The following is a 27,919-nucleotide window of genomic DNA, read 5'->3' on the forward strand; positions in this document are numbered from 1 at the left end:
CATGAGAAAGTACATTTGAAAAACACGATTTTAATTGGGATGGGTCTTTAATTAGATGATATTTCAGTTGAGTTGGTAGAAGAAGCCCTTACCTATCCTGTCCCTCCTTTCCTGTTGCCCTTTTGTTTCGTCGAGCCATTTTACACTTGTAGCTTGCCTTGCGAGCAGGGCCCACTTTAATGGAGGTGTTCTCAAAAGGAGTGGTTGTCACCGTCACCTTGTTACCGCTCTGTAAACATCAAAGAAAAGAAAAATGTTCTTCTAATGCTGAAAGCACACAACAGCCTTTTTTTCAACACCAACTTGAATGAACTGCTCATACTAACCTTAAGAATGAGCTCTACAACTTCAGTGTGAACCAAACCATGAACAGGTTCTCCATTGACATGAGTGATGAGGTCACCTGCACACAGGCCAGCCTCCTGGGCGGGGCCTCCATCCTCTACATGCTGCCAGTACAAACCAGGAGGTCAGAACAGATTTATATATTTTTATTTTGGGAAAGCAACACTATAACTAACTTCATATAATCAAAGGATATCAGATCCTTTCAAATTTTCCATCTTTAATTGTGATTCTGAATCTATATTAAACCTAACAATTTTGGAATGTCAGTGCATTTAAAAATTAATTTAAAAAAAATGAGCCTCTTTTAGTATCAAGAAAGAACAGAATATAACAGAAAGACATCTCTCATCCACTTGAGCATTAAGAGCATATGCTGATTATGAGGAGGGTGGGGGGTAAGATTTTATGATATTTTCTCTAGGATCCGATTTACACTCCAGTTTCTTTTCAATAGTTTTTTTTTTTTACCAAGACCAAGCGCTAAAATCTTTTTGAAATAAAAACTTTGAGAGGAATTCCTTTGATATGCGTTTGTATTTTTATATGCTGCTATCCTTATAGGTTGGCCTAAAGTGTCAATATTTTAGAAAATCTCCCTGGGTTGCTAAGGTCGCGTGCCTGGGCTGGCTTGCGGAGACGGGGCGCCGGTCGGGTGGTGGCCGGCTCATGGGTTCCGGGGGCCCTGGCTTCGTCCCTAGCCTTTGTCTCGGTGTCCGGCGCCCGGTGGCCCCCATGGCTGCCGCCTGGTACGGCTAAGCGCTCCTGTCTTGTGGCCTGGGGGCCGGACACTGGGTTCGCTTGTGCCTCTGGGCATTGGGGGGGCCCCTGTAGGGGGGCTCTCTCTGTGCCTGGCTGGTGGGGTGGGCGGTCCCCTCCTCCTCCCCTCCCGGGCTGCCTGGGTCCGGATGCTGGGGGGGCTTCTGGCCTGGGGGGCTCTCCTCCCCTCTCCTGGTCTGGCTGGTCTGGCTGGGTAGGATCTGGCTCCCTTTATGAACACACGGTTCACGTCGGCAGCATGCATGTATCTCCACCCCCACGTGCACGTGCACACTACCACACCGCTCCCTGTCTGCTTCATCCCTCCTCCTTACCTACAGTGTATTGATGGACAGATTTTTTTCGCTCATCTTAGTGTCAGATTTTCACTTTTTATGTAACATTCGTCTTTCCAGCAGATCTGGTATAATTGTTACAGCTTAAAATAATAACTTATTCAAATCAGTGCTTGTATCCCCCACCTTTTCACCTTTCTTCCTTTTACTCTCTTCCACCCTCCCCTCACATTCTTCCCCTCTCCCTCCCCACACACACTAAATGTAACAAATAAATAAAAAATAATACAACAAAAAGGGGTTTATACAAATCTACACTCTAGTTTCTTGAAGCTATATAACCTCTTTTTGTGATAGTAAAACCTGTCCAACACAAAAAGCCTTCAGCTCTAATCTGTTTGCTCAGCTGTTGGACAGAACAAGTTAAAAAAAAAAAAAAAAAAGGAAATCTGATTCCATAAATTAGTTACATTAGTTTCCCCAATCAAAACCCTTTTGTTTTAGGGTAAATGGATTGTTGTTTGTGTCATCAGTGTTCATCTGTTTGGGATCCAACCATTAAAAGTATATTTTGTCATTATACAACTTTTTTAGGTTGAAGTGCCATCAGCAGTCACACACATGAGTAAGAAGAATAACCATTTGACCTGAGGGAGCTGTAAGAAGCAATCAGAAGAAAATGATCTGAGAATTTAAGGTGATACATGTTGTTTGTGCTCTTTTTAGGCCCATTAGATTAAAAAACAGAACAACACATGAAAACAGAGTTTTTAGTATAAGTCTCCTACCCAAACAATATGGTGCACACTGTAGACATCACTGTCTCCAATGTAAACCCGGATGGCCCTGAGCGTAAAGCCGTATTTCTTTCCCGAGCGATGGATTGTTATGGGGGAACGCAGCACACTGACTGCTGGGAAGAAGTCTCTGCTGGGCGAAGAGTCCCGTGATGAAGGGTTCGAGGTGAAAGAGTGGGGAGACATGGGGCTGGCCAGTGGGGAGAAGCCCCCATGCTGCTCCACTGGATGCATAAAAGAGATGAATTAATGTATCAAATATCTTTTATCTGCTAATGGATCAGAGTTTCTGCTGCCTGTTACCTGATGGGATGATCACAGATAGAGTGGTGGCAGAGGCAGACTTGATGACTTTATTTCCGGATCTGGGGTTGCGTTTCTCTCCATCACCGGATAAGTGTTGGTGGCGTGCTCGGCGGAGGACCAGGTCGTTGGCGGCTCGGGCACCCAGAGAGTCATAAAGAGGAGTCATCACGTCACGGCTAGCAGCTGCAAGACCTGGAAACACAGTATGGACTGAGACTACACTTGGGATCTCCAGAATTTAACTATTAGGAATCAAAATCGTGAAGAGATAGCAGCTTAAATTCCACTCCAATCATTTTTTGATCTATTTTCAAAGCGTTCCAAGTGGTCTTTTAAAAATGCAGCTTTTAGCCAAAATCAAAAAACTTGTATTGGTCACTAGGACTATGACACACCCCAACATAATAGTATTGGAGCAACAAAAATGGTAATATTGAAGTGGGTCCTTAAAGAGTAAATGTGAGGATAGAACTGCTAAGAACTAATGTGACTCTGCAGAAATTCTTCTCAGACCTGAATCAGGTTTTATTTTGAGGCCCCCTCTCATTTATTCTTGTAACTTGTGGACGCACCTGCTCCATTGATCTCCTTTGGAGTGGCTCGCTGTTCCAGCACGCTAGGGGATGGAACCGTGGTCCCGTCCAGTGAAGTCCCTCTGATTCTCATGGCGTTCTGGCGGGAGTGAACGTCTGGGTCACCTTCCAGAGGTGAGGCAAAGCGGTGGGTATCCATTAAAGCTGAGAAACGGCGCCTGGCACCAAGAGGAGGGCTCGCATCTCCATCCATGTGGAGAGACTCTGAACAGGACAGCCGCTTCCTGCAGAAGAATGTCCTGCATGACTTTCACTGATTGTATATTTTGAGTCCTTGATGGGCTTTTTATTGAGATTATTTTTTTTATTTTAGTACTAAGTGGAGAAAATCAATGTCTGTAAAAGCAAAACTATTCTTTCTTTATTCATCTGAGCTTTGAGCTAAATTGTTGATTAAAATGAAATCATTTGTGAATTGTAGTTTGTTTGGCAAGAATACATTTTAAATAGCATGTGCTCATTTTTATTGCAGTTAAAGTCCATAAATGTATTTATAACACTCCATTTTTTTATTTTTTTGTTGAATGATTTTTACTTCTCATGCAGCTAATAAAAACGATCAAAATTTGTTGGAAATACTTAGAAATAGTTTTTGTTCACCAAATAAAACAGCTGAAAATCGAAAACGGTGCAAATAATCTTTCGTACGGAGGGATAGGAAAATCCTTTTTTTTTCAAATAATATGGTGTGAGGCTGCAATAAACGCCTCAAAGGAGGAAGAAAGCATGAATGGACATTCTTATTATAAATGTAGAGAGAATCTAAGTCCAAACCTGTTAGGGAAAAATCTAATTGAGATGGAGTTATGTGGCATGTGGATTAGTGTCTGCAGTATGTTTTAATCTACATGTCAGTTATATGCTGTGCATAAAAATGACATCACATCAACAAGGATTCAAGATGGAAGTTTCCACCTCCAACTTCTCTTCCTAACTTCTGATGAAATCTGATGAAAGTCTTTCAAAAATACATAGTAAAAACAGAAAAAGAATTGCTGCATTATTCAATAATATTTAGAAACAATTCAATTTTGACAGCTTTGCTGTTGTCATTTCAGATTTAAAGTTATTTTTTCCACCAAAGTGTGGTTATTTCTGTTGGTTTAGTAAAAAAAAAAAAAGAAACAATTGGGGAAAACACTTGGTGAGGCAGTTAAAAATAGAGAACAACGCCTCAAATCAGATGGTAATACAACACTTCTCACATCTCAGGAGATCCGGTCCTCCAGCTTTTGTCCCTCATGCCAAAGCTGCCCAGGCTTTCTCTCTTGGTCATCTTGTCCTCTCTTGCTCCCTTGTGCTCCCGACGCGACACAGAGGTTGTGGCTTTTTGCTCCAGCTGTGAAAGATGCTCCATGCTGCTGTAGACCTGCAGGAGGGCACAGATGGCCCATTAAATATTTTGTTACAAGGTTTTGTTACACTGGACATCATCTATCTTTCCTGAAATTGTGTGCCTGTGCGCTGCTCTTTGTAAAATAGAGCTAAAAGATTGTGATCTTGAATGTCTACTAAAGTTCTGGGTGGGATGTTGGAGCCAAGACTAAGAGATTGTGTCTAAGTGGCTCAACTTACTGCAAAAACAGCCCCTGTATAGAAATAAGTCAAAAATTAATTGCCACATTTTCTTTTAAAAGGCAAAATAATCTGCCAATGGGGTAAGAAAATAGTCTTACCAAGAATAAGACATGTTCTCTCAAACTTAGATTATTTTGCTATTGGAAAAACTCTTAATGAGATTACTTTTCTTGCAAGACAGAAAAAAGAAATATTTTCTTGAAACAAGGGTCTCCATACTTTCCTAAGATTTAGTTTTTGCATTGTTGATGCAGATTTCTCCTGTTTCTGCACACAGTTGCAGGTAGTGACTTTCAGAAAGAACCCTCAAAGCACAGTTAACATAAAAACACAAAGGAAACGATGACAGCATCCTTTAAAGCAGGACTGTCCAAACCATTTGCACAGAGGGCCAGATTTGCTGAGGTAAGAAATGTGTGAAGGCTTACCATTCAGCGTGACATTCCTTGACCTATTTTAATATTATTAAATTCAAATAAATTATTTAATGAACATTTTACTGCAATAGCATCATTGCAAAGAAACAAATGCATCTAATAAATATGTTTTTGTCAAAATTATTGGCAATTTATCTTTTTTTTTGCACCTTTCATTCCTAGTTACCCTGTCGTAGATACTATGTCTCATCTTTGACTTGTAATTTAGCCAACCCCAATCACAAAATTGCACACACAACTTTTAGAAAATGCTGGGGACGGCATTTTATTGATTTTAAGAAAGGAGCCTGCAGGCCGTACAAAATTTAAACACCGGCCGCATTTGGCCCACAGGCCGGACTTTGGACATGCCTGCTTTCAATTTTGTATTATTGACGTGTATTACGTCACATCAGAAACTGAATAAGAATCTTGATTTCAAGAAAATTCGTCTTATATTCTGTCTTGCAAGAAATATAATCTTTTCAAGAAAGTTTTTCAGTAGCAAAATAATCATAGTTTGAGAAAACATGTCTTTGGGACCAGAATTTATTTATTAAAATAAGATTTCTTGGATCATTTTTCTTACCCCACAGGCAGATTTGTTTTCCTTATTTAAAGAATGGGGTAAGACTTTTTGACTTATTTCTAAAGGGCCTGTTTTTGTAGTGCTATGAACATACTTTTTCCAGCAACACCCGCTGATTTTAGCATATTTGACGAAACAAAATACAGATCTGACATCAAAAATACTGTTATATGGGCTCTGCTTTAGGGTTAAAACAAGTTTACAAAGGGCCTGAATCACAAACATAAGATTAGCTGATGTCAGTTCATCCGCCCCTCTGGCAACAATTCTCCTCGCTATCTTATCCTCCTCTCTTAGCCATCATTTCCTTTATGCACATCTGATCTACAGTCAGAAAACATTTATTAGGCTTGTAATCATAAGAATGAAGTCCCTTTTACGGTCCATTTTCCCAATGCAAATATTGACCTAGCTTGGCAGCTCTCCCTTTAGAGTCAGGAAATTAAACTCCTTTGCAAACAGTACTCTAAATGTTTTGTCTATGCAATATATTAGAAGAGTTTTGCTTTTATCCTAAACATAACATTTTTATATATTAGATTTTATAACCTTTTTTTCCACTAAAAGCTGCTTTTAGAAATCAGGATATATTGCTGCATTTTTTTTATTTGCATAAATCCTTAAGACAAATTTGGCCATAAACTGGTGTTTAGTAAGTAAACAAAATTAGGCTGAAGGTAGACAGTATTACAAAGATCTATTAAGTCTAATTTATACCCAAATTTAGGTTTTTAATGAAAGCTAGAAAGCATTGAATTATTCTCAAGTAAAAGGAGAGATGGAATCAAAACAATTAAAATAAATATCACAAAATTAATTTCTAAATACACAGGGATCTGCTGCAGTGTATATCTTTTTTTGTGTTACTATAGTCTAAAAAAATTTAGAAAATGTTTACCTCAATAATTTGGAGAAATGTTTTATATTTACACAGTTTGCATGAAGCATTTTGTACACTGTAAATTGTATTTGGACAGTTTGGTTGTTTTCATGTATTATTGTAATTTAACCAAACAAGCTCTGTGTCATGTTGTTCGTGTAAATTAAAATTTTAGGTCAACTAAACAAAACTTCTGTATATGAGATTTTACATTCAGTTGTTCAACACTATAGGTACAACCTTATTTTGGCCCTATTTAAATTAGAACAAAATAAAATTTACATGATTTCCAAATCTATATCAGAATAAAACAGCAGTAGTTTGGTTAAACAAGATATTTTAATTTAATACAACCAAAGGTTATGTTAACACAACAAATCAAGATTGTTATCGTGACTTAAAACTTTAAGGCAGGCCTTTAACTCGTGTTTTTGTGTTTTAATGTTTTACAGTGCAGTTCTAAACCAAACTGCCTCTGCTAATGCACTTCATTTGGTGCAATAAAAACAGCTTGCAGACAGAATAGCACATTTTTACGACGGAGTTTTAGGGCCACGGTGAGGAAAAAAAATTCTGCCCAACATGACGAGATTAAAGTCGTCATGTCGACTTTAATCTCGTCATGACGAGAAAAAACTCGACACAAAGTTTCGAGAAAAAACTCGTCCTGTCGAGATAAAAGTCGAAATAAAGTTTCGAGATTAAAGTCGCAATGTTGCGCGCGAGAGAAAAAAACTCGTAAATTTACGAGATTATTGTGGAAGTGAGCAGCACGCAGAGCAGCAGGTGATCGCCGTGCAGCAGCAGAGCAGACCGACTAAACTTTGTTGAACAGGTGAGCTGAATGTTAATTGATAACGTTCCAAATGTCTGGAGGCTCATTTGATTGATTCACAAGTTATTAAAGTTTTATTTATTGATGGTTGGTTTGCAGGATCACTGCAGCCCGATGAAGCCATGATCGGGTGTCCCTGCAGCTGTTTGCTTGAATCCTTTCTTCCTCCACCAGAGACCAGATCTCTATGTTTGTGTGATGCTTCTGTCTGAGGAGGAGAAGCACTTTTTGCCTTTATCAACGTTGTAATGCTAATATAACAGACTATTTTCATTCATCTTTGTTTTTTAATGATCAAACGGGTCGCTTCATCTGCAGGAGGGGGCGTATGTGACACTGTTTACTTCCGCATGGGTGATCGGATGACAGGTTCATGACGTAATGTGACAGATGAACTTCAGGTTATGTGAATGAAAAGGAGAATAAAGGCTGCAGCGATCCTCTACACCCAATCGTGTCTCTGAGCTCCTTATTTTACAGATGAAACTCCGCTTTACTGACACCGAACCCCGGAAAGACGGCTACAGGGAAAATAATTTCATTTTGAGTCGCCAAAAGGCTCAAAATCTCTTTGTTTTAAACCTATAATCCTGAAATAAAGCTTCACAAAAGGCTCCACATATTTCATCTTCAAGCTAGGCTCCGATAAACAGACAACTTCGGTGTTTTCTCCTTGTTAATCAATGAACTTTTTCCCGTAAATTTACGAGTTTTTATCTCCTAATAAAATTACTTTTTTTTGGTGGCCATTAAACTCTGTCGTAAACTCTGAAGTACAAAGCCACTAGCTCTCTAACAATAGCCATAACACTGAATATTCCTGAAAGACTCAGCTTCACTGCTCTCGCGCAACATTGCGACTTTAATCTCGAAACTTTATTTCGACTTTTATCTCGACACGACGAGTTTTTTCTCGAAACTTTGTGTCGAGTTTTTTCTCGTCATGACGAGATTAAAGTCGACATGACGACTTTAATCTCGTCACGTTGGCCAGAATTTTTTTTCCTCACCGTGGCCCTAAAACTCCGTCGTACATTTTTAAAATCTGCCAATGGGATAAGAAAAATGTAGGAATTCTTATTTTAAAAAACAAATTCTATTCACTAAAATGTGTTTTCTTGAACTAAGTTTATTTTGCTGAAAAACATTTAAATGTTTTTCTTGCAAGACAGAAAATTAAGAAATTTTTCTTGAAACAAGTTTTTTCTTTTACCTTCTTAGGATTTTTGCAGTGCATCTTTTCAACAAATATAATAAATCCTTATTGCTCCAGAAGTCCCTTAATTTCCAACAGAGGGAATAGAATTGGCGTGGCAGGTTTACGATTTAACAAGGAGAACGAGCGTCAGTTTTTAATTATGCAAGTCTCTTTTTTTCTAGAATTAGGAGCCTTTTAGTGACAGTCGATTGCCAGGAAATAGCAATAAAGGTATGGAATTTGCACCAACTGCAAAGGGAGCATAAAGTTGGTACAGCGAGCAACTGTTCAACCAGTCAGGCTAAACATTTTGGGCTTCAGTCCTTAAAAAACATTAAATCTATGCCTTCTAATGGCTGTGAATGTGAATTACTCAAAAAAAGAGACTCAAAGTCTGAATTAAACAAACAGAAATGTAAAAATCTTTTAATGCCAATTTAATTGTCAGATGGCAAAGCTGAATAAGTGAATTTATTTTCTTGCCTTTGTAGCTGTCGACAGACACATTAATAATAGTTTGGAGCTTTTAATGAAAAGCAGCAATTTAAATATTTCCTTTGACTCCAGTTTGAATGCGCTACAATGAGATTTTTTAGTTTTTCTTTTTTTTTTTGATGAAGTGCCACTGTCAGCAGCTTTTTCACTGATCATTTCTTCTTTGTTGCTCCTGCCAGAGTGACTTACAGTGCTTAACAAAAAGACATTTCAAACCTGACACACGGTCCCTGCATCATTATACTGAAGAAGAAAATGTGCTGGTAAAAAAACTAAGACACTTTTTTAACAAAAGGCATTGATCAAACTTGTTAGGTGATAATGGTTTAGCTGTTATCTCTTTGCCTTCTGATGACCCCAGCTATCCTTCACTGCACTCTCGGTTTCTTTGTGGATACAAAAATGAAATTAATTGACTCCCAGCTCCACATGGGACAAATGGAAGAAGCAGAAATTCTTGTAGGATTAACCTCCACATGAACACATTTGAACAGTTACTATGACAAGGACAGCATGAGGATGCAGGGATGGAAACCCCTATGCATGCTCAATTGTGCACAATGGAAACAACTACCAGCAGAAGATCCCGCTAAGTTGCATTCTAAATTTCATTTAGGAAGCACTTAATATATCATGTTAAGATAGAATTATTCATTCACTGAGAACTGATTTTTGAAAGGCTCTTCTTTCAAATCCAAGATTTTACATGTTAAACACTTTTTGGATTCATGAAGTTTGAACTGTTTGCTCATAAACTATTAAGAAGCTTCCAACACGTTCCACTGGAATTAAGAAGCTAAGTGGCAGCTTGGTGCCTCTAATTGAATACACCTAATGAACGAATGAATCATCAGCCGCTTTAAACTGAGACATTCGACGGTCTGCTGTTCTAGAGATGTGGTACAATGCCAAGAAAAGGCTTAAAGGTTGGTAAGGTGTTAAATGAGAAGTGAAAAGCGTCTTTTAAAAGCAAAACTCTGAGAACAAGAACAATGTTTTCAGCAATCAGAGTATTTCACACTTTATGGGAAACTATAGATGTAAAGAATGCACACTGTACAGATAATCTATGATGTCATCAATAGGATTCTGAAGGGGGGAAATGAAGCCTGAAATGGGAAGGGCTCATTGACTGAAGCCCCCCTTTAAAAAAGTTCAAAGAATGGCCAGGCAGTGAGACAGAATACAGAGAGTTTGGTCCACCCACCTGCCAATCAAAAACAAATAACCCTGTAACCCACATATGTGAGGTCCAATGAAATCCAATCAAACAATTTGAAAAAATAAAAATTCCACCCACAGCTGTAAGGAATAGAAAGCAAAAAAATATACACTTAAAAAGCAGTTGATTCCAGACTTTACATATTTTTATTTGGATATAGAATCTGACTTTTTACTATTGGAGTCAATGAGAATTTGCTTTCTAATCAGCCTCAGTGGTCTTTTGAGGAAATGTGATATTTGACATTTCCTGGTTTGTGTCAAATTCAGGACAAGATTTAAGAGCAGAACTCCTGAGTTGACTACATTGAGCCGTCCCACTGCAGCACCAGTTACAGTCAACACTAAAACCCTTCACAAAAAGTATTACAATTGAAGTTTATTTTAAGTTTAAATATAAGTATAGCAGGTAACCCATAGACCATATTTGTGTAGTGTAGGGAGTATACTAACTGAATACTTCTTTGGACTAAATTGGAACATTTTAAGGTCTGCAATCCATAGATAGTATATAAAAAGTAAACATATACTGCCTCACTGTGTATAGGCCTTCTTGTAGTTAACCTAAATAAAATACTTTTTGCTAAAATTATAGCAACATAAAAGGTAATTTACGTTACCTTACCTGAGCCGATAAATTAGAATCAAAATCACGAAAGGTGGAGATTTAAACAAGAAAGTCACTCTAAGATTTGACGGATAAATCCTTTGTTGGCCATACATTTGCTACATGTTGAAGCAAAATCTGGTGTAAGCCCTCCAGCTTCTGGGATGTGGCTTAAAATAAAAAACAGGAGAGAAAAAGAACAGACGTGGCATTTCGGGAGCCCTCACAGACTTCATTAACACCATGTTTGAGACCCAGGTCTACCCACAGGAGCCTCTTTGCAGCATGACCTATTTCATCCTAGCACTTCTTTTTGACATTTGCACCGCCTGGTCACATAACTGCAAGTGCTAGGTGAATGTCTGAGTGATAACTTGACAGGGTATGAAGACAAAGTAAGCTGTGAGGTTTAAAAGAGGCGAGGCGAGAAGCAAAGTCATACCTTGCTGAAGCGAGGAGAACAGGAGGAGAACTGTCTGATCTCCACCGGTTCATCATCGTTGGTGTCATCCTCATCATACGTGTTGATGTGCTGATAACGATCCGAGCGAGCTGGCAGAGATAAGAGCGAGGGAAGAGCATGCATGAATGCATACCTCGTGAACTTCACCTTGATGTAAGCTACGGATGTGCAAACCCAAACATGCTTACTGTCAAAGTAACTGGTGTCTTCCTCCGACTCCAGATGAGGGATGAACTCCGCTTTCTGCCTCAGCAGGCTGTTCCAGTCCAGATCACTGAAGAACGGATGCTGCTTCACCTCAAACGCTCCACCTGGTGGCATGGACAGAAAGGACATGGAACAGGTAACGACGCTAAACACGTTTGTTTCTGATAATTTTTGGATTTATTTGTCTGGAAGTGGATGCATCAGAGTGAAGCTGACCAGGGAGCTTGTGACTTGCGGTAGTAACTTGTACGTCGCACTTACAAGCAAGGTAAGACACGATAAAAAAACATATTAGATCAACTAAAAGCTCTTCTGAATTAATAACGTCTTGATCTGACTTCTAAAACACTCAATGGAGTTGATCTGTCGTACTGACAGAGGGAGGTCGTTCCAAAGACAAGGAGCCACAGCTTGACAGGCAAGGTCACCTTTTGGAATTTTTGATCAATTTTGATAAATTTTTGATAAATTTTGGTTTAAAGACCTCAGGGCCCGGACAAAAGAGTAAGGGGTTAAAAAGGTCAGCCATGTACTTGGGAGTATGTCCATGCAAGGCTCTGAAAACTAGAAGTAAAATTTTAAAATCAATTCTAAATTAAACTGGGAGTGTCAATATAAAGGCATAGTATGTGCTCGCTTATTGGCTCCTGTTGAAAGCCTTGCCGCAAAAAATATGAACAAGTTGTTGACGTTTTGTTGAAACAGGTAAAAAGTGAATTACAATACTCTAAACGAGAAGACATAAAAGCATGAATAATCATCTCCAGGTCAGTCTGGATAAGATGTTTTTTTACTTTTGCCATATTCCTCAGAAAATACATTCAATTTTTTGACAATTTCACAATAACAATTAAAAAAACTATGCAATTAATAAAAAAGAAACTTTATATTTTAGAAATCAATACAAAATTCTAGAAACCAAAACCTAATTCAAAAAGAACAAAACACATATCCAAAAAAATGAAACTAAATAAAATGAAATGTTTCAGACAACAAAAGTTATTCCAGAAATAAAATGAAATGGTAAAAAATAAAACAAAAAAAGAAACCGGAGAAGGTAGGTATTATTGGACATTATCGATTGATAATATTTGTTCAACTTTTCAACCGAAAGTTATTTAGCATGACAATACCTCCGATAGAATATTTTTTTAAGCTTCTGGCTACAGCCGCTGAAAGTCTAGTAACTGCTCAATCAACTGTTTCCCACAGTTTAGCCAAAACATCATCATCATCCAATCAGTGACCCATAATACTCACCTTTTCCAGTGTATTTTATTTTAACATTTCATTGAGATGTTGGGAAATTACTCATTATCCGAAATGTTTTTTTCCCGTACATTTTTGTTTCCAGAATTTTTATTTGATTTCTGCTTTTCAATAATTGTTTTGATTTTTTAATTGCTTCCAAACTAAACAGATTCTGTATCCAAAGTTAATGTGATGGTGCCTTTATTGCATTTTTCTGCAAATTCTGCTCAAGAATTGTTCTTATCGGTCACTCAGTGTTGTACAGGTTTTTAATACAGAAATTATTTAATGTTTTGAAGTTTATAGCAGTACCTGTGCCTAGCCTTAAAAGAGGGTTGGTCTGCAAAAGGGCAGAGATGAGGGCCTGGGCATCGGCGGGTAAAACTTCATCTCCTTCCGGCCAAACTATGTCATCTTCAGAGAACATAAAAAAAGAGCAACATTTGAGAATAACATCCTTTAGAAAAAAAAAAAATTTATGTGGGGAAATGTCCTTGGGGGGTGTTTTTAATTAATAAATTTTGGTTGACAAACCTGTGATAACCTGTCCAAACAGCTCCTCAGGTGTGTCTCCAAAGAAAGGCACCAAACCCACTAGGAACTCGTACAGGATGATACCCATGGCCCACCAGTCCACAGGCTTACCATAGCCTTGCCGAAGAATCACTTCCGGGGCGATGTATTCTGGCGTGCCGCAGACCTGCAGGAAGTTATGCAGAGAACAGGATTAAAAAACAGTTTGATGAAAGACAGCTTAAAACCACATCCTCAAAAGAGTAAAAAAAGAAATTTAACACTGCTATGAAAGAAAAGTTAAGCTTTAAAACTATTGAACATACCAACTACAACATTAAGATAACCCAACTGCAAAAACTTGTGATCAGTTAGGAAGAGCAGAAAAATATAGCCAGTCCAGCTCCAGAATCTTCTAACATTTACTTCGAAAGCCCAAAAAAGGCATGAGAATGAAATACTATCAATATTTTTACAGCAGCATGCACTGCAGAAAACTCTTTTAAAACCAGATGAAGGAAAGTAAAACCCCTTTAATAAATCATTTGTGTCATGGCAGTGTTCACTCTAATGATCATGCAGTATGTTCAGTTGTGTACTTCTGAGGATGCAAGTCCAAGTATTAAACACTCCTGTTTTTGTTTACACACCATTACGAAATGCACAGACAAATTTTCCTCCAGATCAAAATCTCCGCAACAAACATGAAAGCAAATGTGCTCTGCAGCTGTGAGATGATGAGCAGCAGAGAAACAGAAGCCTGCTTCCACACAGGAGGACTCACGGACCAGCCTGACTAATTACAGTTTAATTCACGGCATAAACAATAACTGCATCGCAAAATTAGTTTGTTACAGAGATAGAGACAGCGTTAATTATTGAGGCTGAACAGGAAGTGCTGCAATGTATCTTTTGTAGAGATTATTGGCTTTGCTGGACGGTTCAGAGCCATTGCATGCATGGTTGCAGGAGAAGAAAGGAACTTTTAAATGGTTGTGGATTCGTCAGACTGGCTCCATCTTTTCCTAATAAGGTATTGTTCAAAATCTAACACATATTGCTAATTTGCCGTTGGCCTATGCATTTTTAATGCGTTCACATCTACAATCTTCAATCTAACTAACAGATAATGCACCAATAGGTTTTTGTTGTTGTTGCTAATCTTGTAAAAATAAGACATCTACAATTTGCTTAACCTACTGTATCCCTTTCAGCGTGACAGGGCTGCCAGAGCCTAACCTGTCTACTGTCGGGTGAAGGCGAGGTACGCCCTGGACAGGCCGCCAGCCTGTCCCCAAAAAATCCCACACCCTCAGTAATTCATAGGGACAATTTACAGTAATCAGTCAACCTGAAGCAAGTTTTTGGACTAAGAAGAAGCCGCAGTGCCTGGAGAAAACCCACCATGTACGGGGAGAACATACAAACTCCATATGGAAAGGACCCAGCCGGGTCTTTTCTATGTGAACCAAGGGCTTCTCCCTGTGAGGCGAACGTGCTAAGCTTATCGTCTCTGTACATCTTTCTTCCTTGGGTTAAGTGTGTTACTTCTAATTTAACATTTAAGAGTATACCAACTTTTAGTAAAGGTCTTTTAGATCATTTTGAGGGCTATATGTTATTTTTACTTTGAAATTCTTACACTCATTTCTTTAACCTCTAAAGACCTGTGCTAATATTTGAGCTAACCTCCACACATGTAGTCACGGGGCTCCAGGTAAGCACAATTAACCACTGTGACAATATGCTTCTGGGTACCAGAAATGCAAATGTGTCCTCTGTAGAGGACATTTCTAAACCTGAATATCTTCCAAACACTGCATACTAAATGATGATACAAAATGCAAGTGTAAATTATTTTGGATGTATGTGCTTGATCTTGTTGGATACTGCAAATATCTTACACTGAGTTACTTTATGCCTTGTAATGTAATTGCTGGTGTTTTGAAACACTTACGTATATCCCATCAAATGACATGTTAATTAGGGAATTATCACTTAAAAAAAATCATGCAAAAAAGTGACAAAAAAGCAACTAAAGAAGAAGCAGGTATGCTGCCCTGTTTGTAGTCAAATAGATTTTATTGAACTTTTGCTATTTTGACTGTACCTGTTTGTCCAGAAACTCTCTGGCATCTTTCTCTATGTGTCCTTCATAGAGGTTGGTGGTAAGGCTCATTAAACCCATCTTTGACAAACCAAAGTCTGTGAGCTTAATATGTCCCATGGAGGTGATCAGGAGGCTGTGAAGACCGAGAGGAAAACCATCAACAACCATTATTTCTATTGCTGTAAAGCCTAAAATGTCCGAACGTGTGGAGACTTCGTTCAAAAACAGATCTAATGTCAGGAGTCAGGAGGCATTTAGGAGCAATTCTTTTTCCTCGCTGCAGCAGAAGTGGCTGCAGACAATTATGGCTTTATTAAGAAACACAAAGAGTAACTATTAGACCACTGGTGCTTGTCTGCAAAACAAAAATCCATCGCTTGTTTTTCACTATAAAGTGGATTATCCCCTTTTGATTCTTACATTTGTTTCAGTCCCTCAGGAATCCACTTGTTTGCATGTTGTTGTTTGCAGTGTTTGGATGTTATTGTTTTTTTTATTAAGATAATTTTTCTATCTTTTGTTTGCTTTATGCTGTTGTTTCCCTCTTGAGTTAAAATCATGATTCCTATCATCATTTCTTTTCAGTTTATTTTAATTCGTTTCCATGTTTCCTTCGGTCAGAAATGCATCCTCATCTTTAGCACCTTTTCTGTAGCTGGTCCTTTTTCCCCACCAAGCCTTTCTTATATTTTTTTATTTTTTGTTGACTTTCCTGGCCTGCAGTATCCATTACTTTGTTCTTTTCATTGGTTCATTAAAGTTTATTTTCACTCCACTCCTCTTTGTCTTGCGTGACCTTTCATTTGGTTCTTTTGACAGCCCTTACAGCTAACTCTTTCCCTCACTAATGACTTAGAAAATGACACAATCAACCAGCTTCTATAGACATTAGATGAAAGTTTCAAGAAGAAAAATAAAAGAATCTCTGTTTAGACACTTACTTATCGGGTTTGAGGTCTCTGTGAACGATACCGTAGTTGTGCAGGTATTCCAGAGCTAAAACGGTTTCAGCAAAATACATCCTTGCCAGCTCCACAGGGAGAGCCCCGATGTTTTTCAACAAAGTGGCACAGTCACCACCTGAGAGAAGAGGAGAAACACTTTTTCTTTTTCTATTTTAAAGACCTAACCAGCAAGGATCTTGAAAAATAATATGTTTCTCGTTAGCTGGAATGGAAAATCCATCCATCTTCTGTTCCTGCTTCATTTTGCTCAGGGTCACAGGGGATGCTGGAGCCTATTCCAGCTACCTTGGGGGTGGTTGGGGTACACCCAGGACAGTTTGCCCATCCACACTCAAACAGAAGCTGGCACGACAGTTTAAAAAAAAGAAAAAAAATCACATTTATCGAAAAAAGGTTTTTGCGCTTGGAGGAGGTGGTTTTTGAGTCATATTGAAATTGACATGTTTCGCAAAATTACAATGGAAACACTTTTTTCTAATTAAGTGACTCACATGACAACAACTCTGCACAGGTAGCCAGTTTGTAGATAGCGACGGCACTGCGCTTCTTGTTAGGAACTGGCTGCCTTGGACACTGTACAGCGGGCGCCACAGCAGGTCCCCCAGCATCACACAGCTCTTTAAAAGTTGAGCGTGTCATGCGGAATTATTGGATCTTCCGTAAAATCAACAACCACTTTTTCCCAAAGTCACTTCCATGCCGACGTGTTAGGAGCTTGCCCCTCCATGGCCTGAATAAGAGACCGACATCTCCTTTGATGGCAGAAATTTTAATGTATCTGCTGTAAATCAAAGTATTGCTCAAACGGCATATTTATGAATGACTTATTGGGTGAGTTGGCTTGTTTTTATTTGCATACCGGTAATTAAGATTTCACGGAAACAGTGTATTCATGAAATTGTGTTTTTTTCTACATTCCTAAAATTTTTTTGTATGATGGAAACACAGCTAGAGACGCACACACTTTTAACAATACAATTTAGAAACACCAATCAACCAATAAAGCCTGTTTTTGGATTTTGGGAAGAAGCCGGAGTATCCAGAGAAAAACCCACACAGAAAAATGACCAGGATTCGAACCTGGCTGGGTAGGCAAACCTTTTGCGGACTGTGGAAACATCTTACTAAATGAAAACACTGTTCTTCATAAGGAAACTTCGTCACTTTTTTGCATCTTTGCTTACATAATTTGTATTTCTGTCATGTAATTCATGTTTACTGGCCCTTCATCATGCATGAGTCACTAATCCACACCTTCCCCTTAACACCTCAGTCAGGTTGTTTAGACCTGGTGTGAACATGCGTCTTGGCAGTCCTGATCACAAGTGGAGGGCTCAGAGTGTACCAGTCCATCCCTGTTATTAAAATGTCTCAAAAGACGTCACAAATGACCTTTTCTGAATGGATGTCACTTCCTGTTTTTTTAAATCTTTTTAAAAATAAAGTCGTGTTGTAACGGGCAGCAGGGATCAGCTTAAGGTCTACTAATGTTGTGAAATCCTGAGTGACATTTAGTTGCCTGGAAGTAATTTTTTCAGGCTGCCTGCCAGGAGCTGAATGTGAAGCCTGCATGGACAGGTTACCTGATCATAGCAGGGGACATATTCTGTTGAGTCCACCAAAGACCCTCAGACTGGAGCAAATCAATGCAGTGAACAGTTGGGATTTCAAATTGGACGTTGAAAGACCCAACATAAAACAGACTTGACAGAACACAAATTTTCAACTTTTTTTTTTCATTTCGGTTGTAAATTTGTCCTCACCTTCCACATACTCCATGACCATGCAGAGATGTCGGCGGGTTTCAAAGGAGCAGAACATGGAGACGACGAAGGGGTTTTCTGCAAAAGTGAGGATGTCCCTCTCTACAAAAGCCTGCTGGATCTGATTCCGCAAGATAAGGTTCTGCTTGTTGATTTTCTTCATTGCAAAACGCTGCCGCGTCTCTCTGTGGCGCACTAGGTAGACAGCGCTGGAAAACAACAGCAGAAGCAGAAGAAATATAAATCAGCATAAATCTGTTATAGATCAAAGATATTCAAGATATAAAGTTCAAATTTCCTTTTAATCAATGACAAATTACTGTGTTTTCTCTTAATGTCATTAAGATAAACATTTTTTAATTACCAATCTTTTTATTTCTTAACACAAAATAAAACAGCAAATGTCCACATGTTGATCTTTTTAAAATGTGTCCAATCTCAGTCATGCTGTTCCTTCTTTTTTTAAACCTTCAGTATTATTTGCAAAAACGTAAAAGACAAGAGGAACACATTGAGGAACAAGACTTCTGAAAATACTTTTTTTGACTAGAAATGGCAAGAGAGAGAGGCTCTGAGAAACAGACAGGACGCAGAACTGGAGGTAGCAGAGAGGACGATGCCGAGGTTCTTTTTGGGAATGTATAGGATCAGGAGGGAAACATCAGAGGGACATCTGGAGATAAATGCAGGGATGCAAATTGAGATGTTTTGGAGATATTCAAAGGAGAAACAGTGATTCTGTTGGTAAAGGGATGCTGAGGTTGGAACAATGAGGAGCAAAGTCTAGAAGAGGACCACAGAAGAGGTTATCAAGAAGAACACGAGGGTGGTTGGAGAGGACAGGGTTAGATGGAGATGTATGATTGAGCAAAAGCCCCAACAAGCTGTTTTTTTAAGTAACTTTCTTTTAATTGTTTCTAATAAATTCACATATCTTTGTCATATCAGCAGTTATAAACACATAATGATAACAAAATTGCTTGTTGAGCTTTTGCTTTTATTTGTTTTCAGGACATTTAAATACAGGATGATGATGTCTCAAAATGTTACTATCCTGATAAAATATCCACATCATCCATCACATTAGATTGAGAGCTTGACAAAACTCTTTATATAACTTGAGTGGATTTGGTCTCAGCAAAAGATCAGTCAGGTTCAAATCCCTTGCTTACCCATAAGCTCCATTGCTGATCAGCTTGATGGTCTGAAAGTCTTCTTCCGTAGGCGGTTTGATGGATCTTCCTTTCCCCTGTGGATATTTGATAGATAAATAAATACGTCAGCAACCTTCGATTTTTACATTCATGTGTTAAGATTTTGCAATTGTAAATATGTAAATGAATGTGTCTGCTCGCATTCATCACCTCTGCTGAGTCATCTGTCTCTGGAGTCTGTGGGCCCTCACTGTCATAGCTGTCAAGGCTCACGATTTCTGCAAAGAAAGACGCCAGTTGGTGAAAAATCCCAGAGTTCTGGAGTTTCCAGACAGAGAAGCTGGTCTCCCACAATGCTGAAGCACCTTCAGCAGAACCACTTTTCAGGTTTCAGAGAGGCGGAGGGGGCCAAAGGCGCTAAATCAGCCTGAGACAAATATGAGATTTAAAATAGCTTCTTCTAGCAATTTGTCTCAGTTTTGTCAGCTCTTCTGCCCCCTCACTTTTGTTCTCCCCCCCCCTTAAGAGAAAGGCAGAACATTTTCTTTGTTCTTGTATTTTTGCTTGGGACATCTGCTAAAAAAAGGTCTCACTCTGAAAAGGCGCTCAGTAGGTACTAACTACTAAAAAGATAAAAGTCCCTCAGCTGAGAGTCACATATGTGCTCAGTTGCTGTTTGGCACTGAAAAAATCTCGTCAACTGTCTCCAAGACACCAAAGAATGAAGTGTGAGCATGTGCAAGCAGCTGTGTGGGTGTGTGTGCACGCTCGCCTCTGCATGACAATAGGCGCTACAGCCAGAAAAACATTCAAACAAGTGGAGCGTTGTTAGCAAAGATTAACTCTGACAGAACTAAAGCGAGATTTCTATCACACAAGTGATAAATAAAATCTTCTTTTTGTGGAGATTTTTTCTGAGCCATTACACCAATGAGCTAATGAGAAGGTCTTGATGGATTAGATCCAGCGCTGCTGAGCAGATGCGAACAGACGAGTGAGCTCGGGGCAGAATTTAATCCCTGATGATTAATGAAAGAGAGCAATGTCACTGCACCACCGATGAGGCCGGTCCAGACTCTGCTTCTCTATATATCCTCATTCTGAGCGTCCTAATGATGAGTAGATTTAAGGAGCAAAATCGGAATCAAGCTCTATAATGAAACAAGTCGAGGGAAATGATAGATATACAGAATTAAAACTACATCCTGCAAAATACAGTATGGAGTCTCCAATGTCGCTGAGACTAATTTATTCAGTCCTTTAAAGTAAGAAAGAGAAAGCAAGTTCTTTTTTAAAGTTAGTTTCATTTAAGCTAAATATGATCTGTTTCTATATCTTGTACTTTAATTTATGTAAGATAGCCAAAAATAAAATCTCTTTGTGTGCAACTTAAAAAGAAAACGATAAACGCAGAAAAAATAGAAAACTTTACCTAAATTGTATATGGTATCTTGTGGTTTTACTTAGAATTGAAATAGGATGTGTAGTATTGATGAATTCAACACTTACTATAAGTGTCTCTAAACAGCATTGAGTGACAGGTTGCAGAAAAATTACAAGAAGAATCGCTATTAGAACCAAAAAATCAAATTATTCTCACTGTTTATGATTAGATTGTTTTTTTACTTTTTGCCTTTTATTGGTGCAGCTAAGTTCTCTTTTTAAAGATTAGGATTTTATAAAATAATGTTTCACCATCATCACTTCTGTTTTCCAACTTTATGGAGGTTGTTAACACATTTGAATCTAAAATGTTTTAAGGATAGTTGAAGAATTCCTAAAGAATTCCTAAATTAAAAAAGCCTGCATGAACATTGAGGCATTAAGATTTTTTTTTCTTTTTTACATTTTTTTCTTTTTTTTTTAAACAAATATCTTATTTTGACACTTTTACTTTATGTTTTTTTTAGGAGACTCAGCTATTCTTTTTGTTCCTTTGTTTTTACTGTCTTAAAAGTTGTTTTTATACTAGTTCTATTTATATATATTTTTTATACTTTACCCTTGTTTTTATGATTTTCATCCCCAAATAGCTCTTTGTTTTAGTGCTGTTGTACCAAACTGCTTTAGAAATAAAGTTGAGTTAAATTGTATGCATCTACCAAGAACAACAAGGACAACTTGAAGATAATAACACTTTGGGGCAAAAATTCAGGCAAAAAAAATATAAATCATGATAACGACACTCACCAAAAACCCCAAAGAAATTGTCAATCTGAGATTCAGGTGGACTTAATTCTGCACTATGCAAAATATTTTCTCTTGAACAGAAACCGTCTGGCTGTTTCCTGCCGCTCTCAGTCTCTATGGCGAGTTGGAGCTTAATGTCGTCCTGGCTCCAGCTCAGCACTTAACAGACAGAGTAGTATTGATCCTTTCATCTAACTCAAGCTAAGAAAGTAAAACGAGCAAAGCTGGCCTACAAGTTAAAGCTCATTCCATTTGTTTCCATCTGCATTTTATCTGTCTTACCCTCCAGTGGGTCTCTGGTCAGGCCCAGCTGGCTTATAATATATCGAGGGATGTCTGCTTTCATGAGTTGCCCTTCTTTGGCGTGATCCTCGGCTGCTTCCAGCAAGTGATAAAACTCCTCTGGGTTAAACTCCTATTGTTAGAGGAGGAAATGTGAAGAAGGAGAGGAAACATAAAACACAAAGTGCAAAAACATATATAAAAGTAAACAGCACTTTACTTTTTCTCAACTCATTTTGTAACAGTTGTTTTATTACTCCCGAGCTTGCCCCTGATGTTCTGTGAGATTCTTCTTGATCCTTCTTGTTGATGAAATAACATTTTGATAAGAATGCTCAGGGAAGCTGGTATAATTTCCTCTCCTACTTTCCTGTGTTGGCTCCCTTCAGCCAGAGAAAACAGAAATAGGGGGAATTAACCTGGCGCTCTGATGACTCGCCTTACTCGTGGATAGTATTCCTGTAGCCAGACAGCCCACCGACTGTGACATTTTCAACAAAGCGGATCTAGCAGGAATGCTAAATGAACTGTACGGGAGTGGACAACATCTTATCTGTGCCAGCATTCTCCTCTCTAACCCAAGAGCCATGAGGATCTAAAGTCCTCTCCACGTCTTGCTTGACCCCATCGACCTATTCTGACGGTTGCCTTGACAACAGAAAGATGAGCCAGGAGTGTTGGGAGGAGGATGCTGCAGCGGATAAAAAGGGGATAATATCAATCAGCGAGTTGATATTCAGGTGTGGCTAAGCTTTCTGTTTGTGAATAGGCTCATTATTACAGAGAAGGGCTAAGAGAATGAAGCAGCACGCCAAGGACACTGTTACTTTTTCATAAAAGAGAGAAAAATAACTTGAAGCTATAAAAACACAGCTGATAGCACTAGTGTGTGCCTGGCTCAACTTAAGAGCTTGAAAATATTAGTGACCATTACATTAGATTCATTCATTTTCAGCACCCAATACATGCTCTTCAAAACTAATAAAGTTATATCAGGTAAACACAAAAACATGAAATAACATTGACGTAAATAGCAACCAATAAATAAATAGGAAATGCCATTGGGACACGACACTTTTTTTTGAAAAACAATGAGTGACTTACAATTCATAAAACCCACTCAGATAAAAAAAAAGTTCGTGTTTTTTGGGTGTTTTCAACTTGTCACACTGTTTTTCCACGGAGGACATAAATAAAGAAAATTAAGCTCAAAAATGAATTTTTTAAGTATATCGATGTGAAACAGGAGCTGATGAAAAAAAAATGCAGTTTAAAAAAGAACTTCTTTGTAATATAGAACATTTGCTGGGTGGGCAACAAGCTCCCTGCTCCACTAAAACAAGAGAGCTCTAGGCTTCAGGTAGGGGCAGAGTCGGTGGGGTTGCTCCGCGCCAACAGCCCCACAGACAAATCAGAGGCAAATTTATAATGAACTCCTGCCACGTTGCAGAAACCATGTTCTAGAAAACAAGACAGGTTTTGTTATTTTGTCCAAAAATTGCATAATCATAAATGAAGGACCACTGGGAACAATTTTAAAAAAGCTTAAATAATGATGGGAGTGGGACTTTATTTTTTTTTACTTTAACCGTTTGTAAGAAATCCCACCTCAAAGTCTCATCACTTATTTGTTGCATCAAAAACAAAGACTGAATGTTCATCTGTTGCTATTACTGAATAAAAGAAGAATACTTTTGAAGAATAAAAGCATTCAGGCATTTTTTTTTTTTTTTGGGATGAGCACAACCGACTTGCAGATTTGATTCTCATCATTGGAAAAGATAGGATGAAACTTGCCAAACACTCCAGCAGCCTGGCAGGACGAGATGTGATGATGAAGAGCTTTTTGACGATCTCAATGATGAAGGTGAGTTCCGAACTCTCTGAGCGCTCATGTGCCTGGCAAGGAAGGACAAGCCAAGAGCGAAAAAGCTCAAAGAAAGTGGGAGTTTGAGCAATTTGACAAACCAAACTGTGTTGTTGGTTTTTTTTTCAAACTCACATCATGCAGCAGCCTCTCCAGGTTTTCCTGTAGCTCGCAGAAGTAAACACTGGTGATAAGGCCCTCTTGCGATTTGGCCAGGCAGTCTCTGGACATCTCAGCTATCTGGTGGTGGATGAAGCTGAGTAACCCGTCGGCCAGCGGCAGAACACTCTCTGGGGAGTAGTTCTGGATGAATTCTGCCAGCCTCTCCTCCATTTGAGCTTTGGCCTTTTCAATGGACAAGAAGGACGATTAGGAGTCATCTAAGGCACAACAGCAAAAATCATTATTCTGCACAAGGTACAGTACAACATCTTGACTAGATTTTCAGCAAAAGTATTAAGAATTAAAATTAACTTAAAAAAAAGATAAACAAGGAAAAGCAAATATTTTGAATAGACTTTAGTAATCGGCTCACTTATGCAATTTTCTGCAAAAAACATTATGCTGTATTGGATTTTAAATGCAGATTTTTGTCCTATTAAGTGTGTTGTTCTTTGACTAAACATCAGGTACTAACCCAATAAGTGTTATATAAAAGTCAAACATCTCCAGTCCTCTCATGTTTTCTCTAAGCTGCTTTTTAGAGATTTTTTTTTCTGTGGTTCACATATTTGATTCAACACTGAAGCCAACAACACGGCAAACTGTAACTCTGGGAACTATGTCTACAGTGTTTGATTCCACCTGTCTGAAGTGTGAGAACATTTCATCACACGCATCCACACACACATCTCTGCACACAAAAATGGTTGTCTATCACCAAGTTTGGATCACACATCCACATTTCAGGGTGTAGAAGTTAGAAAGAAAAACTTTTAAATAACCTTAATTAAGACTAGCATCATACTGGTTTAAAATGAGAGTTCTTTGATACCGAAACCCCAAATGGAAAAACACCAAGAGATAGATTGTGGTTCAGGTGGTGATGTAAAGCTGGATCTATGTTTCTTCCTCTTTGTTAACATTTGTGATTCTTTTGGTTTAAGTTTTTTTAGGTCCCATTCCCTGGCCTTCCCTTATTTGCTCTGTAACATTCAAGAATTGCTTTTAAAATCATTTAAGTTAATTTTCGACATAATTAGTCAGCGTTCATTTCTGTTGCGTGTCATTCCTCTATCACATCTCTTTTCATGACAGGAGAATCTGGCCCTGACATGACCACACATCTGATTTTATCAGGGTTAAATAACTCAAACTAAACCGGCAGTGGATGAGTAGAAAATTACACCAACTGTGAACAAAAGTTGGGGAACAGAAACAGAAAGCCTGAAAACTCAACACTACTTTAACACAAAGTGAAAGATGACTTAGATAACCTAAAAGACAAAACTGAAATAATAGACAAAGCACTTGTGCATTAGCAAGACTGCAAATGCATAAGTGCATCTGTAAATTTTTGTTTACACTGCCACTAATATTGTTTCTGAGAAACTCACAAGTTAATCTTTAGTACTCTTCAAAGACCCACTCCAATGATAATTGTGTTTTTTGGTGTTTTTAACATAGCATTTTTCTCATAATTTAGGACATATAAAGCAGAAAATGAAGCTTCAAATTTAATTTATGAATATTTCTTTATTCAAACTGTTGTGAATCAGGAACAGATGAAAAAATTCAGTTTGAAAAACAGCATTTCTGTGACATAGAAAACACACTCCCTTATCCGCTCTGCAACAGAGAACAGAGTAGGGGACGGGGTTGCTCCGTTCCAACAGTCCCACCCACAACTCGGAGACATATTTCTTACAAACTCCTGCTGCTCTGCAAAAAAAATGCCCTAGAAAATGACAATGGTTTTTGGATATGGCTAAAAATGGCGTAATAACAACTAAAAGAGCACTGAGGACACTTTATATCAAAAGACAATCAGGGTGGATCTTTAAGGAAGTACACTTTTAATCCAAACTGTAAGCCGTGCAGGGGTGGACACTAAATCTCAAATCCCTAGCAGCGGGACACCGAGGCTGTTTGCAGGATTCTAACGCACATGAAACAAAGCGCCAATCATTTCACCCCCTGTTTTCTTTAAACAGAATAACTGCACACATTTGTCGAGTCAACAAGGCTCCAGATCTGCTGTATGGACTAATGAAACAGATACAAAACATGATGATGCAATCAAGATGCATTTAAGACTTCTATGTATGAGCATTTTCAGGAGGCTCTAACAGCCTCCACAGTGACCAAGATTACATTTAGATTTGGTTTTCGTGCATCGCCTGGTGCTGCGGGTTCATTAGCCTCCCTAAAAAATTCTCTGGAATTTGTAAGGGTTGTTCATTGTAGCTTGGGTAAAAATTAGTGACTTGTTTCTGGAGCGTTCATTTGACACAGACAGTACTGCATCGTTGCTGTGGCTTCATGCATTAGTCATGCCCAGATGAGAAAAATGCAACATCCTGCCTGCTAATGCTATTCAGTAAATTAATGTTCCCACTGCCTCAGCTAACCTAGTTTTGAACACACTTCATTATAGTCTCCTGTTGATGCTAACTTCTTCAAAAAAAAACACGGCAAGACGCCTGTCAAGTGACTTTTCCAAAGCTGCAATGAGCTCATTTCAGTGTCAAAGTCATAGTGACATTTAGACATCTCCCATCTGTTTGACATTAAAAACAAAAGACAGCTATTTTACATTTTTTAGGATTGTTTTTACTCTTTAGTTAAAAAAAGAAAAAAAAACTTTTTCCCTGAAGGGTTTGCGGAGAAAGCAAAACAAGCACAACATTCCTCATCAACATTTCATTAATTAGATGATCTCGAAGGTGATCTACAACCAGATATGTAAATGAGAGACAGTTGCACAAGTCGCACACGGAATTTTAACATCTTGATGGTATTTAATAAAACCAAATTCAGTACAGTAAACCACTAGATGTTTTTAGATATATTTAACCAATACTATTTTAAACCAAAAAAGATCACATTTCAGGTGAATAAATTGATTTGATCTTGCAGCAAATTCACTTATGAGTGAAATAATGGCTAACCTGAATTTTGTAACACATAAACACTGCCAACTACCGGTCATCACACTGCATTATTTAACTGCAAAGATTTGCAGACATTTCAGTAAAGAAAAGAAAAGAAAAAGAAGAAACTGTCTCCAGGAGCTGGTTTTAATGTTATTTAACTGATCAAATTCTGCTCAAATCTGTCAGGCAACACAGCTCTAATAAAACAGAGCAAAACAATTTACAAAATGTTTAAACTCATGTATATCAAAATAAACAATACATTCTGCAGTATATGATCAGGTAAAACCACAGAAGCATATACATATGTCTTATTTCTTCATGTTAATGTTAATTTTTGACACATAGCTGCCTGCTCTGTATTCAGTGTTTTCTGTTTCCCACCTCTGAGGAACAATGAAAGCAGAGTTATCGCCACTGATCACAGCACAGTTATACAAAAAAAAGATCTAAATTTGTGTGGCGCCTGGTATTTTGAGGGATATGGAAATAATAAAAGTTTGGACGACACAAATACCACCGTAGTTCAGGGAACTATATGAACCTAGCTCTTGTTTTACATTATATTAAAACAAATGTGAGAGGAATTACCAAAAGCACCTGCAGCAGATACAAACACTCATATTGGAATGTTATAATCCAGAATGAGAGCTGCTGTCAGAATATTGCAGCACATATTGAGCGCCAGGTTCTCTATTAAGTCATTTCTAGCTTCTGAAGACCTCTGTATAATGTCATTTAGAGATTTTTTTTCTGACATATTTTACAGCAGATGAATTAGATCAGTTTCACGTTGGAGCCATCATTTCATATTTTTTATAGTTAAATTGTCAAATGTGTTGATTTGTAAATTCAGCTCTAGTTTGACATTTAATAACTGTGAAAGAGAATACCACAATGATGGATTGTTACAGGTACATGTTTACTCTGCCACCAGCAGCAGCAACAGCAGCTATGGGAAATGACAGCTGGTATAATGACAAATGAGCTCAATTTTGACAGTTTATCAAAAGCAAGGAACTGTTTATGTAGAATAAGTGTATAAACCTGCTTTTTTTTTTTGCTATGACTGTAAAAGTGGCACATGGTCCTAGAGACGAAATGACTGGTTTGCAGGACAAAAAGAGCCCCTAAATGTAGAACT

The 27,919-nt window shown here is 38.2% G+C and overlaps 1 protein-coding gene across 2 annotated transcripts in view; it reads right to left on the reverse strand.

Annotated features, from left to right (window-relative positions):
* Window positions 1-27,919, reverse strand: part of LOC101162504 (microtubule-associated serine/threonine-protein kinase 1) — an 87,825-nt gene that overhangs the window by 6,592 nt on the left and 53,314 nt on the right. For both annotated transcript variants that reach the window (XM_023955759.1, XM_023955762.1), the window contains 18 exons: window positions 23,816-24,025; window positions 23,611-23,712; window positions 21,814-21,946; window positions 19,552-19,619; window positions 19,360-19,436; window positions 18,188-18,396; window positions 16,401-16,539; window positions 15,460-15,592; window positions 13,371-13,536; window positions 13,149-13,250; window positions 11,567-11,689; window positions 11,358-11,467; window positions 4,302-4,465; window positions 3,076-3,320; window positions 2,501-2,695; window positions 2,189-2,421; window positions 327-449; window positions 93-229 (listed from right to left, as the gene is read on the reverse strand). In XM_023955759.1, coding sequence (XP_023811527.1) covers window positions 93-229; window positions 327-449; window positions 2,189-2,421; window positions 2,501-2,695; window positions 3,076-3,320; window positions 4,302-4,465; window positions 11,358-11,467; window positions 11,567-11,689; window positions 13,149-13,250; window positions 13,371-13,536; window positions 15,460-15,592; window positions 16,401-16,539; window positions 18,188-18,396; window positions 19,360-19,436; window positions 19,552-19,619; window positions 21,814-21,946; window positions 23,611-23,712; window positions 23,816-24,025 — 2,669 coding nt within the window. The remainder of the gene's footprint in view (window positions 1-92; window positions 230-326; window positions 450-2,188; window positions 2,422-2,500; window positions 2,696-3,075; window positions 3,321-4,301; window positions 4,466-11,357; window positions 11,468-11,566; window positions 11,690-13,148; window positions 13,251-13,370; window positions 13,537-15,459; window positions 15,593-16,400; window positions 16,540-18,187; window positions 18,397-19,359; window positions 19,437-19,551; window positions 19,620-21,813; window positions 21,947-23,610; window positions 23,713-23,815; window positions 24,026-27,919) is intronic.

Source organism: Oryzias latipes, chromosome 1 (genome assembly GCF_002234675.1).
Source record: "Oryzias latipes chromosome 1, ASM223467v1".
NCBI lineage: Eukaryota > Metazoa > Chordata > Actinopteri > Beloniformes > Adrianichthyidae > Oryzias > Oryzias latipes.